The sequence below is a fragment of the Myodes glareolus genome, chromosome 23 (genome assembly GCF_982192425.1).
Source record: "Myodes glareolus chromosome 23, mMyoGla1.1, whole genome shotgun sequence".
Classification (NCBI taxonomy): Eukaryota; Metazoa; Chordata; class Mammalia; order Rodentia; family Cricetidae; genus Myodes; species Myodes glareolus.
Genome location: NC_142048.1, coordinates 3,812,694 through 3,830,490, shown reverse-complemented (window position 1 = coordinate 3,830,490; position 17,797 = coordinate 3,812,694). Strand labels below are relative to the sequence as shown.

General features: G+C 55.5%; 1 protein-coding gene across 6 annotated transcripts; it reads right to left on the bottom strand.

Moving 5' to 3' along the window:
* Window positions 1-4,211: 4,211 nt before the first annotated feature.
* Il12rb1 (interleukin 12 receptor subunit beta 1) lies at window positions 4,212-15,419 on the bottom strand. 6 transcript variants are annotated; one of them, XM_048427196.3, is made up of 16 exons: window positions 15,197-15,419; window positions 14,045-14,101; window positions 13,633-13,747; window positions 13,079-13,248; window positions 11,612-11,748; window positions 10,940-10,973; window positions 10,542-10,670; window positions 9,998-10,080; window positions 9,414-9,651; window positions 8,372-8,542; window positions 7,694-7,828; window positions 7,084-7,239; window positions 6,326-6,463; window positions 5,795-5,891; window positions 5,488-5,569; window positions 4,212-4,830 (listed from the first exon to the last, which is right to left on the bottom strand). In XM_048427196.3, exons 1-16 carry the CDS (start codon window positions 15,330-15,332, stop codon window positions 4,486-4,488), a joined length of 2,223 nt encoding a protein of 740 aa, XP_048283153.3. In that variant the 5' UTR covers window positions 15,333-15,419; the 3' UTR covers window positions 4,212-4,485. The 6 variants fall into 6 exon arrangements, with proteins under 6 accessions (XP_048283153.3, XP_048283154.3, XP_048283155.3 ...); XM_048427197.3 differs by having other exon boundaries at window positions 6,326-6,460; XM_048427198.3 differs by lacking the exon at window positions 5,795-5,891.
* Between the last annotated feature and the right edge of the window lie 2,378 nt (window positions 15,420-17,797).

The window sequence follows — 17,797 nt, the reverse complement described above, 5'->3', positions numbered from 1 at the left end:
CCCAGGACAGCCAGGGCTGCACAGAAACCCAGTCTCAAAAAAACAACAAACCAATCAATAAAAACGGAGGGTCAGTACTGGGAAAGACACTGTCCCAAGGACCAAGACGGGGCTGGTGAGGTGGCTCAGAAGGTAAAAGGTGCTGCCAATCCTGACCACGAGCGTTCCATCCCCAGACCCCACACAGTGGAAGGAGAGAACCAACGTCTGAAAGTCGCCCTCTGACCTCTGCCCCTCAAGTAGATTAGTAAAAATGCATGAAACGCCGGGCACTCCTTTAATCCTAGCGCTCGGGAGGCAGAGGATCTCTGTGAGTTTGAAGACAGTTTGATCTACACAGTGAGTTTCAGGACAGGCTCCAAAACTATGAGAAACCCTTTCTCTAAAAAACAAAACAAGCCCAGCGGTGGTGGTGCACGCCTTTAATCCCAGCACTAGGGAGGCAGAGGCAGGTGGATCTCTGTGAGTTCAAGGCCAGCCTGGTCTACAAGAGCTAGTTCCAGGACAGACTCCAAAGCTACAGAGAAACCCTGTATCGAAAGCAACAACAACGAAACAAAAAACAAACAAACAAAAAAAAAAAAGAAGAAGGAGGAAGGTTGGGGCCACAGAGGAAGACACCAGACACTGACCTGGCCTCCTTTCCCCCACCCCCAGCTTCTACAGCCTCCAGTGCAAGCATGCACATGGTAACATACATAATTTAAAAAAATAACAGGACTTTTTGTTCATCACAGGTTGCCTTGAAGAATGTGCAAAGAGGAAGCAAAGTAATATACTGTGGCTGAGGGCGTTAAGGTTTACAAGTCTGTGTGCCCACTTGATGCACTGCACAAATAGGCCAGAAGATGGTGCTGCAACCCCGGATCCGGAGTCACAGATGATTGGGAGCCACCACGTGGGTGCTGGGAGCTGATCTGGTCCCCTGCAAAGGCTGTTCTAACCACTGTGTCCCCGGAATGAAATCTGCACGCGCGCGCGAACACACACACACACACACACACACACACACACACACACACACACCCGGCGGGATCCAGGGTTAGATTTTGTCATCTGGGAAGAGGGAACTCAGCTGAGGATTCACCAGACTGGCCAGCAGGGGCTTCTGCTGAGGCAGGAGTTTGGGTCTAGAGTTTGGGTTCAGCCTGGGCTATACACAGTGGGCTTCAGGTCAGACTGGACTATATGGGACAATAGTGTGCAGGCAGTCCCCAGCTGAGCACCCGGAATGAGGGCTCATGCTTGGTTCCAGGCTCCTCCCTCCCTGTCCCAGTGCCATGGCCCTCTTTCCTCCAGTACACTGTGGCAGAGCCAACCTCCCTTGGCCGCCCCAGGCCGTGTGATCTGGTGTGTCATCCGCAAACCGATACCAGCCTGCAGCCACTTGTGAAACCAGCTGCCGCTGTTTCTGCCAATGAGAGTCCCCATGCAGGCTGAGCAGGGGAGTGGCAGATGGGTGCATTAGCAGGAATGGCTCTGCTCTGTGCCTCAGTTTCCCCACCTGTTAAGTCTCCAAAGCGCTCATAATCCACAGAAGTCCCCCCATCCTTGGGGAGACAGGAATCAAATACTCTGGGCTCTCAAGACCCTGGCAGGGCACGCTGCTGCTGGGGGAGGGGGACCTGCCCTATGGTCTCCCCTACACAGGCACAAACTCCTACCCTTTGCATGGAGATGTCCTCATTCACCTCCACTCATCCTGCTTGGCCCCAAAGCCTCCTCCTCCGGGAATTCCTCTTCCACTCCTGACCCTTACAACTCCCTATTGCCTGATTCTGCTGTGGGACACGGAAGCCCCGACTTCAGTATATCCTTCAGGAGTGCACTATTTAAACCCTGAAGATGCCACTGCAGACAGATTTCAGACTCCGTACCATGGGGGAATGTAAGTGAGAAAGGCATTGGAATTAGACTCAGGAGGGGCAAGGAGACACGTGGATGTCCCAGGTACTCAGGCAGGGGCTGATCACAGGAAGCGCTGTCAGTCATAGCTGGAGAAGGCACCAGAGCTCCCTGGCCTGAGCCCTCCTTCTGAGATGTTTGTTGATTGACTGTATAACCTGCTCTCCATGGTCCAGCCGGAAAGCACCTCTGGGAGGGAAACCGCTCCAGCTTTCTCAGGAAGGGTCCAGGGCTGGGTCAGGCCAGGGTGGGGATGGCAGCCAGAGCAGATTGCAGCCAGCAGGGCTGGGCTGAGCAGTGGCCTCCATGGAAACCCTCCTCCCCCATGCCCTGTTTTCAGTTTCATTGCCTGGGTCACAATTGCCATTGCTGGGGACAGTGACTCCCAGAGGCTGAAGGTTCCCTGATGCCCTGCCATGACTGCTGTGGGGGCAGAAAGAGACTCCTGCTGTGACTCAGAGACCAAGAAAGTCAGGTAGAGTCAGTTTTCATCAGAGTCCCTGCCTAGAATCCCCCAGTGTGGGACCCCAGTGAGGTACGTGGCTCCAGGTCAGAGGGTGAAACAAGATCCTGGCTTCCATCTACAGCAAGGCAAGAAATGTGAAGAGAAGGGGAGCACAGGGGAGAGGGAAACCAAGGAGGGGAGAGCAGTCTGCTCCCGTCACCTCAGGCCTGCGCAGCAGCATCGACAATGGCCAGGAGGGCAGAGCTGCCGGAGGCCCCATCAGAGAGTGGGCAGAGAAGCGAAGTGTGCTCGAGGCACTCAAGGGAATACCACTCAGCTGCGAAGAAGAAAGAACTGACACGTGCTGGAACCTCAGACATACAATGTAGGTGATTGACAGCAGCCAGCGCAGAGTGCCCAGAACAGGCTAATCCTGAGACAGAAGATGCTTGGGGCTGTGAAGCCTGTGCTGGGAAACATGGGGACAGATACTTTGGCATTTGGTAAGGAATGTTCTGGAATTACTCAGAAGTGCTGTTTGCACACCAAGTGAATGTGTGCTAAATGTCAACGAATTGTGCACTTTAAATGAGCAAGTGTGTGGGGTGTGAACGCAGTGTGACATAAACAGCTTTAGAGCACCGGCTGCCTGGCACAGGTGGTGACCCCGGGGCTGCTCTGTGGTCCGGTCACTGCCTGCGGTACATGTTCCCCAGAGCCTGTGACAATCCACCTATCCCAGCCAGAGGGCAGAGGCGAAGGCTCCTGGACACAGACAGCTGGAAGGTGCCTGGGGAGGAACTGAGGCAGCTCATGTTCCTGCTTTTGACAGGCTCCACACCTGCCACGGACAGATGGAAACCACCAAGAGGGCTGAAGGAGGGCGCACATGGTCACCCGACACTCTGGAGGCTGAGGACGGTGAACTGCCTGGGCCCCTGGCCACAGACCTTTATCTAGCCTCCCCACACCGCTGCAGGCCTCCTCAGGTCCTGTGCACACGCTGCTCCGCTCCGGTGCATGCGCTGCTCCCGGCGCCCTCACACTCATGGCCCCAGCATGGCCTCCTCTGGAACCCCTCACCCTGCACCCTCTCAGCCCCCATCATGGTTCCAGTTTGTTGATGGCTGCATCTGTGTTTGTCTGAACCATCCTGTGAGACATCTCATGCCATGCAGGCTGTGTGTTCACAGCCAGCGTTCTGATATGTTTAGGACTGGTGAGGCTGTCACTCCGCCCCTGACCCCGAGTCACACTCTCTCCTGGCCCGTTGTCCTTCCTGTTAGCCTAGCCGTAGGACACAATGTATCTTCTATCAAACAGGGAGCTGGATGGAAAGTTTTGGTCACCATGCGGGCCGGATGCAGGTGACTGACTCCCCACCCCCAGGTCTGATCTGACTGCTCCTGTCTCCCAGGCTGATTCCATTTGTGTTGGAAAAGTCTCCCAAGCGCGGCCATGTCCTCTGACCAGCTCAGCCTCCGGGTGCCTGGAGGAACTCGACACACCCCAGCACTGGAGAGGCTGAGTTCACAGGAACCACGGTGCGGCTGGACCCCGGCTAGACCTGACCCTGCGGGGGCGGTTACTCCTGTAAAAGGCCGGGTTTCCCGGTTCCCACTCCCTGAGGACGCCGCGGCTGCCCCCTGGCGGTCACGTGAGCAGTTAAGGACGCATGTTTTTATCTAGCGGCTGCGCAGACAGGAGTGGACCCGGGGCGCTCCAAGGGATGCGGCGGCCCCTGGTCTGGACAGCGAGGCCTCTCACCGTCACTGTCCTTCCCATTCATGTCCAACTCACTGTCCTCCACCCGGGGTCTCATGTAGCTCAGGCTGCCCCAGAAGTGCACAGGATGGCCAGCTTCAGCTGTCAGTCACTGGGAAGGCTCATTTATTAAGTGCTCAGTACTCCACAGGGAAACTGAGTCTGGATGTGTAGCTTCCCGCAGATGTCTAGGCCCTGCTGCCACTGCTCTCACGGTGCTGAGCCTGCAGTCACCTCGGTTATGACGCTCTAATATCCAGACTCCCTATCTAGTGCTCGTGGGGTTAGGCCCAGCCCAGGACGCAGGACCAGGTCCCCTCAATCTGAAGGACCCGAAGCAGAGACCAATGATAGGACCCAGCCTTGCCCCGTCAGTCCGCTTGACCCACACGACCGGAGTGTCCTGGATCATCAGTCCTCTGAGTACACCAAAGATCGCCAAATGTGGCGGCTCCCTGGGTCACACCCCCCAGGAGTAGGGGGAGTCTCTCGTGGGCCAGGCCGCCGCGGGGACAGTGCTGGCCCAGGCTCCTGGTCTCCCGGCGTCCGGCCACCGGTCTCCCGTCCTCCAAAGACTGCGCGGTGTGCAGGGCGGGCGCAGGGGCAGCTTGCCGCGACTCCGTCCCGTTCCCCGAGTCCCGGGCCACCTCCACCACCAGCGTCTCTCGCGGGCACAGCACCTCCGGGAAGTCCTCAGGGCTGCGCCACTGCCAAGCCTTAAAGGAGGGACAGAGCCAGGGCTGTGGGCGGAGCCATGACTGAGTGAGGGGGCCGGACAGCGTGAGGGTGTGTGGGCCGGACCAGTGCCTTGGTTGAGCTACGTAGTCGGGTGCAGCTAGGACTGGAGTGGAGCCCAACAGTCGGGCGAGCCATGTCACTGGATATCGGCACCCTGTTTTCTGAAGTCCCCATCTTTCCTCAGCCCACGTGACTATGCATCTCTTTGGACTGTCCAGAGCACTCTAGACACGAGCTCCACTAAGCCTGTGACTCAGGTCGACCAATCAGATCTGGCCCTGAGACTTGGGCGGCAGCTAACGGGGCGGGGGTGGGGGTGGGGGTGGAGGAGACCAGAGAGTCCCCTGAACCAGTCAGGGGTGAGGCCTTCAGGAGGAGAGCTATTCCCAGGGAACAGGATCCTGTGTTCCTGGATCCAGCCATGCCTGAAGCACACAGCCCGGAGTTTGCTTTTCAAATTCCCCATCGGTTGAAGCCACTTAGGTTCTGCTTCTATGATATGGCTTCTGGAAGACTCCGCTACCTGTCTGGCTTTCCAGCCTGCCCTGAGGTGATTTGGGTGAGCTGTGCTGGACCACCTTCACTGCCCACAGTACACACCAAACAACAGTCGGAAGCTGAAAAGGAACATTTACCTGCTTGCCCTGGCTTTCAGGGAACTCCACAGCGGTGCTGGCACAGGGTGTGGGCAGCGGTGGGCACAAGTGCCAGACCACCCTGGGAACAAAGGGTGGCAGATCAGAGGGGGCCTCTGAGTCTTTCTTTTTTTTCCCGTTATGCTGTAAAGGGTGTGGTGTAACCGAGTCCCCGTAGTTATGGTTCCTGGCTCTGGTTCCTGGCCCTCACTGCCCCGTCTCCTTGTCTATAAGACCAGGACAGATACGCACTTTGGGCTCAACACTGCCCTAATGTTCAGGTCGGGAGGAGAAAGGCGAGACTTACCTATTCAAGCCAACGTATCCGAGGCCGCCGAGAAGGAGGACGCTAACAAAGCTCCCCAGGGACACGAAAATGATGGATAAACGGGAAATCTGCACCTCTATGGGCGGGTGGGACAACTTGAGTTGAGGGAGGTGAACCCTGCCTTCTTTCCCACCCTGCAGGAGCCGCCTGACTAGGGAGACACAGTTTGACCCAGGTGCAGCAACCCAAGGAGTCAAGAGGGCAGAGGGCAGTTACCCTGTCGCTGTGGATCAGAGGCAGGTAGGGAGAGCTTCCTGGAGGAGGGAACTTTACAGCTTGGGTTTGAAGGATGAATAGGAGTTTGACAAGTGTGTGACGAGGGGATGGGGATCAAATATTGCAGGCAGGTGAGGTAGGCCGAAGGAGAAGAGGAATTCCGACTAGTCGTTTTTGCGGAGGCCCATGGAAAGCTGCAGGGGGGGATCTTGGCCACCGCCGGGCTGTGGAGGTCATTACGGGAAGAGCAGCAAAGTGCATACTGGGTAAGCAGCTGGCTGCGGTCCCACTCACCGAAGCTGAAGTGCTGGGGGCGGCTCCAGGAGCCTTGGAGCTGTGCAGTGTCGGCTCGCACCTGGACTTTGTACACCACACCAATGCGCAGTCCCTGGAGTGTCACTTCGGTCTTCGTGGGTGGCACGAGCCACTCTGCTGGAGGGAGGCAACGTGGGTTAGGTCTACTTTCATGACGCGTGGATCGAGACACTCGGGGCAGTCCTGAGGGTCCACCGAGTTCAATTCCCAGCACCCACAGGGCAGCTCACGACTGTCGGCCTCTGCAGTCATCAGGCACGCTCGTGGTGCACGGACACAAATGCGGGCAACACACGTGCACATAAAATCATCATCCGATAACCGAAGATTTTAAGAGGTAGCAGAAACAGTCAAGGGTTCCACCTCTAGTTCCTGGGGAAGCTGAGACAGGACTGCTGTAAATTTGAGGCCAGCCTGAACTATAGAGTGAGACTCAAAAAAAAAAAAAAAAAAGAAATCAAAAAGCAAGGTAGACTGGGTGAATCCTCGGTGACGAGATGCAGCCAGATCTTCGATCCCAGGACCCGACCTGCAAGCTGTCCTCTGGCCCATGCGTGCTCCGCGGACACCACGTTATCATACACGGTAAACGAATCAATAAACACGTAGTTAAAACGTGTAAAAAAAATTAAAAGCGGTGGTTTAAGTGAGAATGGCCCTCCCAGGCTCACAAGCTCACAAGTGAGGACTAGGGGGTGTGCCCTGCCTCGGGTTCCCGCCGACGTGCTCCACCGCACCTGACGCCCACTCGCCGTCCTCAGCCTCGCAGCGCACGACGTATCGCGTCAGGACCCCCGGACAGGCGCTCAGCCGCGACGGCGCCCACTCCACGAACACCGAGTCCCCGCTGTGGTTCCTCACCGACAGGAGGCGCGGGGTCCCTGCTGCTGAGGCTGTGCAAAACCTTCAGCTGTGGGACAGCCCAAGGGAAGGCCCCGCCCACCGCGGTCACCTCTGCCAGGCTCCACCCACTGCCATGGCGCCGCCCACCTTCCTTTCTATATGGGTTCTACATGTAGCTTTGGCCACACCTACTGACGTGACTCCAACCATAATATTAGCATTTTGCCTGCTCACATTCTGGGCAACGCCCACAACCCTGTCCCTGCTCACAGCCCTGTTTCGGCCCAAAGCCTGGCCCCGCCTACAGACCTGATTCTGCCCACAGCCTGGCTCCGCCCACAGCCCTGATACTGCCCACAGCCTGGCCCCGCCTACAGACCTGATACTGCCCACAGCCTGGCTCCGCCCACATTCGTGAGTCTGCCAACAGCCCTTGACCTGACCACAGGTCACCTGACACTCCAAGGTCACCAAGGACACAAAGCACAGGTCAGAGCTACTTACCGTTACCCGCAAAGAAGTAACTGGACAGGATCGTGGACCACAACACTGGGTTCTCTGGGTTCTTGGAGCCGAAGACAGTGAGGCGGTAACATTCCCCCTGGCCCAGGGCAGGCTCTGAGCTCCAGCTGTGGGTCACTGGAAGGACCAGCGGAGCGAGGCCAGAGTCAGCTCTGCTCTTACCTCTGTGCTGGCTGTGCTGTACCTCAAATCCCTTATGCCTTTCTCCTGGATCCTTCATCCCACTACTCCAGTCTCTACACCGTGGGTAGGAGTTCAGCTCTGCAGCCTTAGCCCCTCTCTGAGAGCCCCGAAAGTACGCCCCCTCTTCCCCCAGGGCTCCAGCCCCAAATCAGACACTGCCAGGACCATCTGGCTTCGTCTCCAGACTTCTTTAACTCACAACAAGCAACTGTGAATTGCCACCTTCCCTGGCAGGACAGTGTTTAAATCACCACCTTATGTGAGACTCATTATGCCCAGGGTGTGACCTGCCCAGGGAGGAGTCTGGGAACCCAGCCAAGGCTTGGAGATGCCAGGCCTCAGGATTCCGGCCTGTGTCACTCAGGGTAAGTGAGGGACCTCTCTGGGCTTCAGATGCCCTGTCTGCACAGACCCTGGAGGTTGGAGATAGCCATGCCAGGTGTTATCATGGAGGCTATTTATCTGAGAGTGACATACCCACCCTGGCGGCATCCCCGTCTTCTGGTGGTGCAATCAGGGTACAGTGGGTGTGGTTCCCGTCCTGGCCCCATGCCTGCCGCTCCACGCAGTAGGTGGTGTCTGGAGTCTGGGCTACCCAGTGCATGGATGTTATGTTGCCTTCCACACTGACATTCAGCGTTCTCATCTCTGGAAGGAACCCCCAAGTGTCACCAGCATGTCAGTGACAATCACAGACCCACACTCAGCCTCCACCTCTGAGGAGATCAACTGGCACTTATTGAGCATCAACTGTAGGCCTGGCTGATACTTTTTGTTTGGTTGATTTTTGAGGGAGGATTTCTCTGTGTAGCCCTGGCTGTCCTGTTTCTCTTTAGACCAGGCTGACCTCGAACTCATAGAGATCCACCTGCCTCTGCCTCCCGAGTGCTGGAGTGACAGTTCCAGCCAGTGTGCCCAACTGATCTCCCTTTTAGTAGATAAATATATCTTAGGGGCTGGCAAGATGGCAAAGTAGGTAAAGGCAATTGCTGCCATGTCTGGCAAACTGAGTTAGATCCCTGGAACCCATGGAAGGTTGGCCTCTGCCACCCTAGCATGTGTGTACACACGAGACAGTGAACTTTCTCAGTAAGATATACACACATGCAGCACAATCCATCATCTCAGTCCTGGAGAGGCTGCGGGAGGAACCAGGCTAGCCTCAAAAAGCTCACGGTAACACTCCATCATCCCACTGATGGTCTAAGTGTATGCAGCTGGTCTAAGGCAGAGCTTGCCAATTAGAATTTTAAAAACTTGTCTGACATGTGAGTGCACTTCCACAGAGGCCAGAGGAGGGCGTCAGATCCCCGAGGCTGGAGCTGGAGGCTCTGCCACCCCTTTGAGTGGATTAAAGTCCTATATACATCTCAACGACCAAATTTTTGATGCACCTTTCACTTGGACAACATCTTGATCTCATTCTTTTGTGCGTGAAAAATGAACCAAGGCCCACACATCCTTGGTGCGCAGGATGGAACCCACAGCCCTCATGTTCCCGCCCCTGGGCCCTGAGCACCTGCAAGGTCTTGGGCAGGAATGTGCCACTTCTGGTTGGAGCTGCGGCCGAAGCGAGTCTTGGTGACCACGGTCAGCTCGTAGGCAGCCCCAGAAAGGCTCAGCGTCTTGCCCAGGGACACAGTCTTTGAGGGCTGATGCTGGCACGCACAGGACAGCATGTTCACATCCACCAAGTACGTCACGTGGGCACCGCGCTTGACTCTCAGGCAGCCCTCAGGGACAGCAGGCTGTGGTGACTGCAGAGCAGGAGATGGACATGAGGACCCAGGACACTGCCCTCCCCTGCTCACACACACAGGCTGGCTGAGGATGACCTCCTGGGACCCCCTCTCCTGTGCTGGAGTGACAGGTGCTGGCCACCACACCCTGCCAACCTTCAGAGCTGACCCACCACCAATGGCGTCTGCCACCCCCTCTCCTGTGCTGGAGTGACAGGTGCTGGCCACCACACCCTGCCAACCTTCAGAGTTGACCCACCACCTATGGCGTCTGCCACTCCCACATTTCTCTGTGTCTCTTTCTCCTTCACTCCCACCTTCTGCCCCTGCCCAGGCCAACCACAGCCCAGGCTGGCCGGGTCACCTGATTTTGCATGGTCAGACGTCGTCTTCCACCTTGGTCCAGCGGCTCCACCAGGAACTTGACCTCAGGCTGGGGTAAGGGTTCTGTAAGGAGAGAGGAGAAGTTTCAGAAACTGGAAGAACTGAGTGGCTGAGACAGCCCTGTATGCAGAAAACTAGGAAAGACAACGGCCAGTGGTTGGAGCCGCTCCCACCCCCCCCCCTTTCCCTCTGAGCACAAGTGTGCTGTGCCCACACCACACCTCCATCACAGGCCTGCTGCCTGCAGCTAGAGACCGCACAGAGTGAGAAAGAGCCCTGAGATAGGGCACTGTTCAGGAGGCCTGAGCAGGCTTCTCCTGTGGCCTTACTTCTAATCCCCTCAGCCTGATGTCTGGAACTTACTGGCACATCCTTTATTACTTTTAAGAGAGGGTCTGGCGATGATGCCCAGGTTGACCTCAAAACCATAGTCCTCCTGCCTCAGCGTGTTGGGATGATTAACATGACCGTCACACAAGCTCTGTGGACCCTTTCCTAGTGCTTGTAACCCAGGGCCCCCTCACCTGGCGGAACACACACGGAGTTGCTCCAATTACTCCAGGGACCCCCAGGGGCCCCCGAGGAGACCCGCCATCTACGCCGCCGGATCTGGAACTCCTGGGCTGCATTCTCCAAAGGGCAAAGACAGGACTCTGGGTAGAGGCAGGGCATGAATCACGGTGTCAACACGCTGGGGCACTGTGTGCTCTGATTGTCTGTGGGTCTCTTTAGCCACTTCTGCCCCTTCGCTGGAGCCCCGCCCCATCCCTCCACCATGACTCAAGTTCTTTTCCACCTCACTCTGGGATTGCAGGATAGGAATAAACCCACGCTGAGTCTCAGGACAGGCCACAGCCCTGCATGCACTACGGGACTCATTCATGCTCATCAGAACTGCTGCCCTGAATGCCCGCAATCATACCTAAGCCAGAGTCATTCTGGGGTCCGCAGTCACCCTAAAAGAGACAGAGACTGGGTGTGTGGTTGGTTTAAACTTCACGGCCCAGAAGTGAGTGCTTGTAGCTTTTCTGTTTTGCTCTGGGAGCCTGGAGCTCACTGTGCAGCCTGAGAGCCCTCCCTCCAGCACCTCCCCAAGTACTGAGGTGAAAGGTGGAACTGCCCAGCTCTCCTGACCCATTTCCTGTTTGCATGAGGGGAAACTGAGGCCTGGGTAGGATCATAGAAGTGGGGGAGGCATGGGGCTGCAGTGGCTGAGAAGTGAGCTGGGGAGGGAGAGAGGGAGGGAGCAAAGGAGAAAATGATTCTGAGGAAACAAGAGGTGGTCACACTGTTCTGTGAACCCGGGAGGGGCTGAAAGGGCTTGCCCTCAGGCAGGGCGAGCCAGAGGCTGGACTGCAGGGACCCCACAGCAAAAGGCAGCCCGAGCTTCTCAAAGAAGCATGATGCCAACAGGATCCTCGGGGAGGGTAAAGGGTGCCACTAGGTGGGGGTGGGGCTCAAGCAGGGAGGTCACCATCAGATCTGAGGACTGAGGAGCAAGAGGAAGGCAGAACCCCCAGCTCTGAGGATGAAGACACCAACTGGGCGACATTATTGGTGCTAAGGTGACTTTTGACCTGGGAAACAAACTCACCAATGTCCAATTTGTTGTGGGGGTCCGGTGCCTGAACTGCACCTCAGCCGGGACTTCATCAGAAACATTCCAATCCAGGCGTAACTGCCTATCTGAACGCGACACTTTGACGTTTCCCAGGGGATGGTTGAACTTGACTGGGGGGAGGGGGTCGTGTCTGTGACTTGAGTGCAAATTTCCAGGCCCAGCTAAGGCCAGCATTCTGTCCCCAGTACCACCCGCGGGTCACTCTGATGAGATGAGAGACCCCTGCAGACCCAGCTAAGGCTGGCATTCTGTCCCCAGTACCACCCGCGGGTCACTCTGATGAGATGAGAGACCCCTGCAGACCCAGCTAAGGCTGGCATTCTGTCCCCAGTACCACCCGCGGGTCACTCTGATGAGATGAGAGACCCCTGCAGACCCAGCTAAGGCTGGCATTCTGTACCCAGGTTTGTGGGTGGCATAGGTGTTTTGGCTCAGCTTTTTTTTTTTTTTCAGTCCAGGGTCTCTTGTAGCTGAGGCTGGCCTCCCAAGAGCAGGCATGACAAGCGTGCACCCCCACGACTGGTACATGTGGTAAAATCTTAGGGCTCCATGTATGCTAATCATGACCACATGCTGACTTATGTCCCCAATCCAATGATTTTAAAAAATAGATTGTTTGTATTTTCAAGACAGGATTTCTCTGTCTAACAATCCTGGCTGTCCTGGAACTCACCCTGTAGACCAGGCTGACCTCGAACTCACAAGGATTCACCTGCCTCTGCCTCTTAAGTGCTGGGATAAAAGGCATGTGCCACCACCACATGGCTGAAAAGTTGACTATATTAAAGGGCTGGAGAGATGACTCAGGGGTTCCAAGCACCTGAGAGGACCCACAAGGCAGCTCAAAACTGTGACTCCAGCTCCAGGGTATCTAGCGTCCTCTTCCATGCACGTAAAATGAAAGTAAATAAAACTTAAAGAACAAAATGCTGGGGGCATGGTAAGAAGTGGAACCCCTGCCTAGAATCCCCCAGTGAGGGACTGTGGGTGTGGCTCCAGGTAGAGTATACAGAAAACCCTAGTCCCATCCTCAGCCTTATCCACCCCCCAAAACAAACATCTTGTTGGGGTATGTTCCCACAGACAAGTGAACTTTTTGCTGCCCTGGTTAATTTCCTGAGTCTGGGAGTTCACTCTGCCAGTCTCAGTGGAAGGATGCGCAGCCCCCTCTCTAGCCCACCCTCTCTAGCCCACCCACATCCGTGTCCCTGAAGCCGCTCACAACCACATCCTCACACACGCACACCCAGAGCGCTGAGTCATGAAAGCACACACCTCCGAGGAGGGGCTTGCAGGACTGTGGCGAGCAGAGGCTCAGGCCACACCAGAAAAAACCGAGGAGTCCTGTGATAGGCTATTCCCAAGCAGACAGACTGTCTTGTCGCAGGGCAATGGCCTACACCTGGGGTGACAGAGTGACAGGTAAGACAGAGAGCTCACTCCAGTGGGACAGGCACAGCGATATCTCCAGAGACTTCATGGTCCAGTTGTTGAGTCGAGACTCCACCCAAAATGTGACGTTAGAAAGCACAGGGACGCCAGCCTGCTCTGAAAACTGCACAGTCCTGGACATGCCTGCAGGGAAGTAGCAGCAGCGCCCACCGCCAAAGCTGCAGAAGGAGGGTCAGTGATGAGTCAGGGGGGCAGCATAAAGGTGAGCTTGAGAGTGAAGACTAGAAAATAAATTGGGCAACGTTTAATCCCAGCACTGGGGAGGCAGAGGCAGGCGGAGCTCTGTGAGTTCGAGGCCAGCCTGGTCTACAGAGCGAGTCCCAGGACAGCCAGGGCTACACAGAAATACCCTGTCTCGAAAGACCAAAAGAAAAAATAAAGACGAAAGAACATGTTGTATGTTCTTTCCACTCCTTGTAGTGACACGCTGCTGCTGTCACATGAGAAAGATTGGCAGGGATCACGTTAATCATGAGCTCACACACAGATCTTAGCTATAGTGGATTTGGGGAACAAGTTAGGCTGTGGGGATGAGTCCTCACCAGCACCTCAGGAAGTGAGTGACATTGTTCTCAGCGCCGTCATACTGCCAGGAGCATTCATACTCTGCCCCGGAAACCCTGTAACAGCTCAAGTTCCTGGGTCCGGACAAGGAGCCTGGGAGAGATGGTGGGAGTGTGAGAGGTGGACTCTGCTAGCAGAAGTGTCCTGAGGTTTTCTGGACCCCTCTTGCTTGCCCTTCTCCACCCTGCTGGAAGTTTCTGGACATCACAGGTGTTGAGTCAACTCCACCTCGGGACTTTGCACGTGCTGTATTGACTAACCCTCATTCAGGTAGATTAGATTTTTCAGCATGGGCACCGGCAGCTCCCCACCTTCCCGGGGAACGGCCTGGACAGCAGGATGGGGGCAGAGCCTGCTATGGCTCTCAGCTTGGGAGGGGCTGTGCCAGACCTGAGTCTCCATCTGGGTAAGGCGGTGGTCTCTCAAAGCAGCGGTCTCTGCAGGAGACTGAAAGGAAGAGAAATTGACAGTAGTGTCACAGCCCAGTGGGACGTGTGAGCCCGGGAAGGGTCTGCATGTCTGTTTGCCATCAACACATGCAACCCTAGACTGCTCACTCGCCGACCCCCCCAGCATCACCCCCCTTCACCCCTACCCCTTTCTTCCCCACCCATCCACGCATCCTCCAGGCCATCTGTCTGTCCTAGCCTCAGCCCTCTTCCCTCACTACTCAAAATTCTAAGTTCTCTCCCATCCATGTGGTCCAGAGGGCACAGCAATAGGCACAGAGCAGAGTGAGTACTTTTCGGCAGGGGAGGCTGGGGGTCCCCGATGAGTGTACTTGGCTGCCGGCAGGGCTACCAGGAGATGCTGGTGTCCCGTGAGCAGAGACACTGGTGCTACTTGGGGCACCAATGTCTGCCCTGTGTGAGAGTGCAGGACACCACAGGTAAGGGTGAGCCCAACTCTGGGAGCCTTCTGGATTCTGAGGTGACAGGGACGCCCCTCATCCTTTCTGTTCTCTCTGGTGACATCTTTCCTGGCCTCGCTATCTCCTCTCTGCCACCACCAATCAGATATCTCTGCGATGGTGACCTTCTCTAGAAATCTGGGTTCCTGTCTCTTGCTATGAGTCTCAGCTCATGGTGTGCCCTGAAGGCCATCAACCCTGCTGCTGTGAAGTTCTGTCCAACAAACTAAGACGGAGGGCCAACAAACTACAGATTCCTGGTCTGCAGAGGACGGCAGAGGCACAGAGAGGCATAGAATTGGCCCAGAGTCCCACAGCAGCCGTGACAAAGATGGATCCCAGCCTGGCCCAAGAGGTGTCCGTGAACCTGCCTATGCAGATTCTCTGTGTGCTGTGAGCTGTGAGCAGAACACGTGACCTTTCATGTGCCTTCCTTGGGCTTCTTCAACTTAAAAAGATAGGAAATGGGAATGGGCCAGGCCCCTCAGCAGAGGAGAAGAAGCAAACCAATGAGACCCCTGTAATCATGGCCAGAGACCGCAGAGATGTGGCACTCACCCGGGACCTGAGACCTAGAGCCTGCAGCCCACACGGACCCCTCTCTACCCAGGAGATGTGAGGGAAGCACTCACCGCCCAGCTGGAAAAACAGGAGGAAGATTAAGATGTGCTGGCTGGTCCCTGGCAACCCCAACAGGTCCACGAGGAGGAGCCGTGAGTACCCAGGCACTTTTGCACCGCTTACGAGGCCCAGCCACGCTGTCCCCATCCCAGAACACACTGACACTGAGAAGGGAAAGAAAATGAAAAGAGGGGAGAAAAGAAAAGAAAGAAAACTCACTGTCTCCCCCACCAGTCAAAGTGGAAGTGAAAGCCAGGAAGTCAGTCACCCCAACCCCCAACCCCCACATTACAACCCACACCAAGCAAGATAGGTTAGTCTGGCGTTCTTTTTTTTTTTTTAGACAGGGTCTCATGTAGCTCAGGATGGACTTAAGCTTACTATGTACCCGAGGCCAACCTTGTACCCCAGATCCTCCTGCTTCCAACTCCCCAGTGCTGGGGTGACAGGTGTCACAGCCACACTTGGTTATGGGGTGCTGGGCATGGAGCCCAGGGCTTCCTGCACGCTGAGCAGAGGCCTAGAGACTGAACCCCAGCAGCAGGTTACATTTTAAAGTCCTTTTCCTAGTGTCTGAGAAGCTGTGACATGGGGGTGGCCATGTATTTGTGGGTAGCCTTACTACATAGACCGTCTCAAAAGAAAGAATTTTAAGTGGTATGATTTTTCTCTAAAGATGTTTCTAGAGCCAGGCACATGGCACATGCCTTTAACTCCAGCACTCATGAGGCAGAGGTAGGTGGATCTCTGTGAGTTTGAGAACAGCCTGATCTACAGAGTGAGTTCCAGGATAGTCAGGACTACACAGAGAAACCCTGTCTTGAATTAAAAGTTTCCCGATTTCCAGGTCTTAGATAAGGCAGACAGATGATAATCTTTTGGGGAAAATGAGGCCCATGTGTATGAGCTCATGGTGCTTTGGGAGGGGCCCCTTGGGGGAGGAGTCATGTCACTGCCCAGCTGGCCTGGCCTGGCCCAGGGTCAAGCTTCCTGAAGGCTATGAGGTCAGTGCCTCAGGGACAATGAGGCTGTGTCTTGGCCCTGGCATGGGACACTGGGACCCTGTGATCCCATGCAGACTGACTCCAATGGCACTGAATGGGAGGGGTGCAGGGAGCCTGGGGGAGGGGCAGAGTCAGAGAGATGGAACAGAGAGGCAGGGAAGGGTCTGTGCAGTGTCACACTTGGGAAGCTGAGGCAGGAGGATTGCCATGAGTTCTAGGCCAGCCTGACAGGGAAGGAAGTTCATGGAAGATTGTAACCTAGTTGTTACTCTTCTGGTGTTCTCTGTACAGCCCTTGGTCTCAGAAAGGCCGCCATGGCTTGCTCCACATATAGATGGAGAAACTGAGTCCAGAGGCCCCAGCTGGAAGCAAATAGATGGATTCAAGGAGCCCCACTGGGGACAGACTTGTCTCTTTTGGTCCTTCCCATCTCTGCAAGTGTTGCGTTCACACACACACATGCACATGCACACACACCTGCCTCTGTTTCCCCAAAGAGCTGCATATAAAGACCAGGTTGGGTGAGCAGTAGTTAGATGCCAATGGTGAATGCTTGATGTGGCATACCCATCCTTGGCCCTTGTCACAGCCCTTCAAGCGACAGGCTGAGGGGCTTGCCTGGTTGGGAAGGAATAGGGAGCCATGGAGGGTGTTAGAAGTAGGGGAGCCGAGGCATACCAGAGTGCTGGTTCTTCTCTTATTAGGGTCACAGTATGAGGCACCTACATGTGTCTCCCTCCTTCTCCCCTTTCTGGCTCCTCCCAGCTGCCCATGGAGGCCCAGGGGAGCTAAGAGCCCAGGGGTGTTCCACTTTCAGAAACATTACACATTTGGGGGCAGGGAGCAGGAAGAAATAGGCCACAAGGGCCCCGGAAACCATATCAGAAAAAACCACTGAATGTCCCCATGGCCTGCAGTGAAGAGGGAGTAACACCGCTCTCCTATGCCCAAGAGAGCCTGAAGCCCTGAGGCAGAGCTAGGTGTTGGAAGATAAAGACGCATTTGCAAAGAGAAAGTCTTGTTCGTTTAACAAGCACACAAGCATAGTCTACGAATAAGAACAAATTTTAAAGATTGTCTTCATTTTTATTTAATGTGTGTGGTGTTTGCCTGCGTGTTTATCTGTGCACCACACAGATGCCTGGGACCCACCAGAAGAGGCCATAGGACCCCCTGGAACTGGAGTTACAGACAGTTGTGAGCCACCACGAGGGTACTGGGACCTGGGTCCTCTGTGAGGCTAGCCAGGGCTCTTACCCACAAGGTTCTCTCTGCGGCCCCGATAAAAATATTTACAAAGTCTCTCAGCTACAGTTTTCGAAGGCATTTATGTCTTTATGTTTAGGTTTTTGAGACAGCGTCTCACATATCTCGGGCTGATGTTGAACACCTGACCCTGCTGCCTGGCCTGAAGTCTGGTCTGCTGCCTCGCCACATGGCAGTAGAGTTGCCCCTAAAAGACACGGAGCCCCCCCCCCCATGGAGCTGCCCCACTCCCTAACTTGCCTAACTATCCAGTGCTTGTGATTGGGTAGAATTTGCACATGAGTTTTCAGTCAAACTCCAGCCTGCCTGTCACGGGCACCTACCCCGCGGACTTAGTCACTG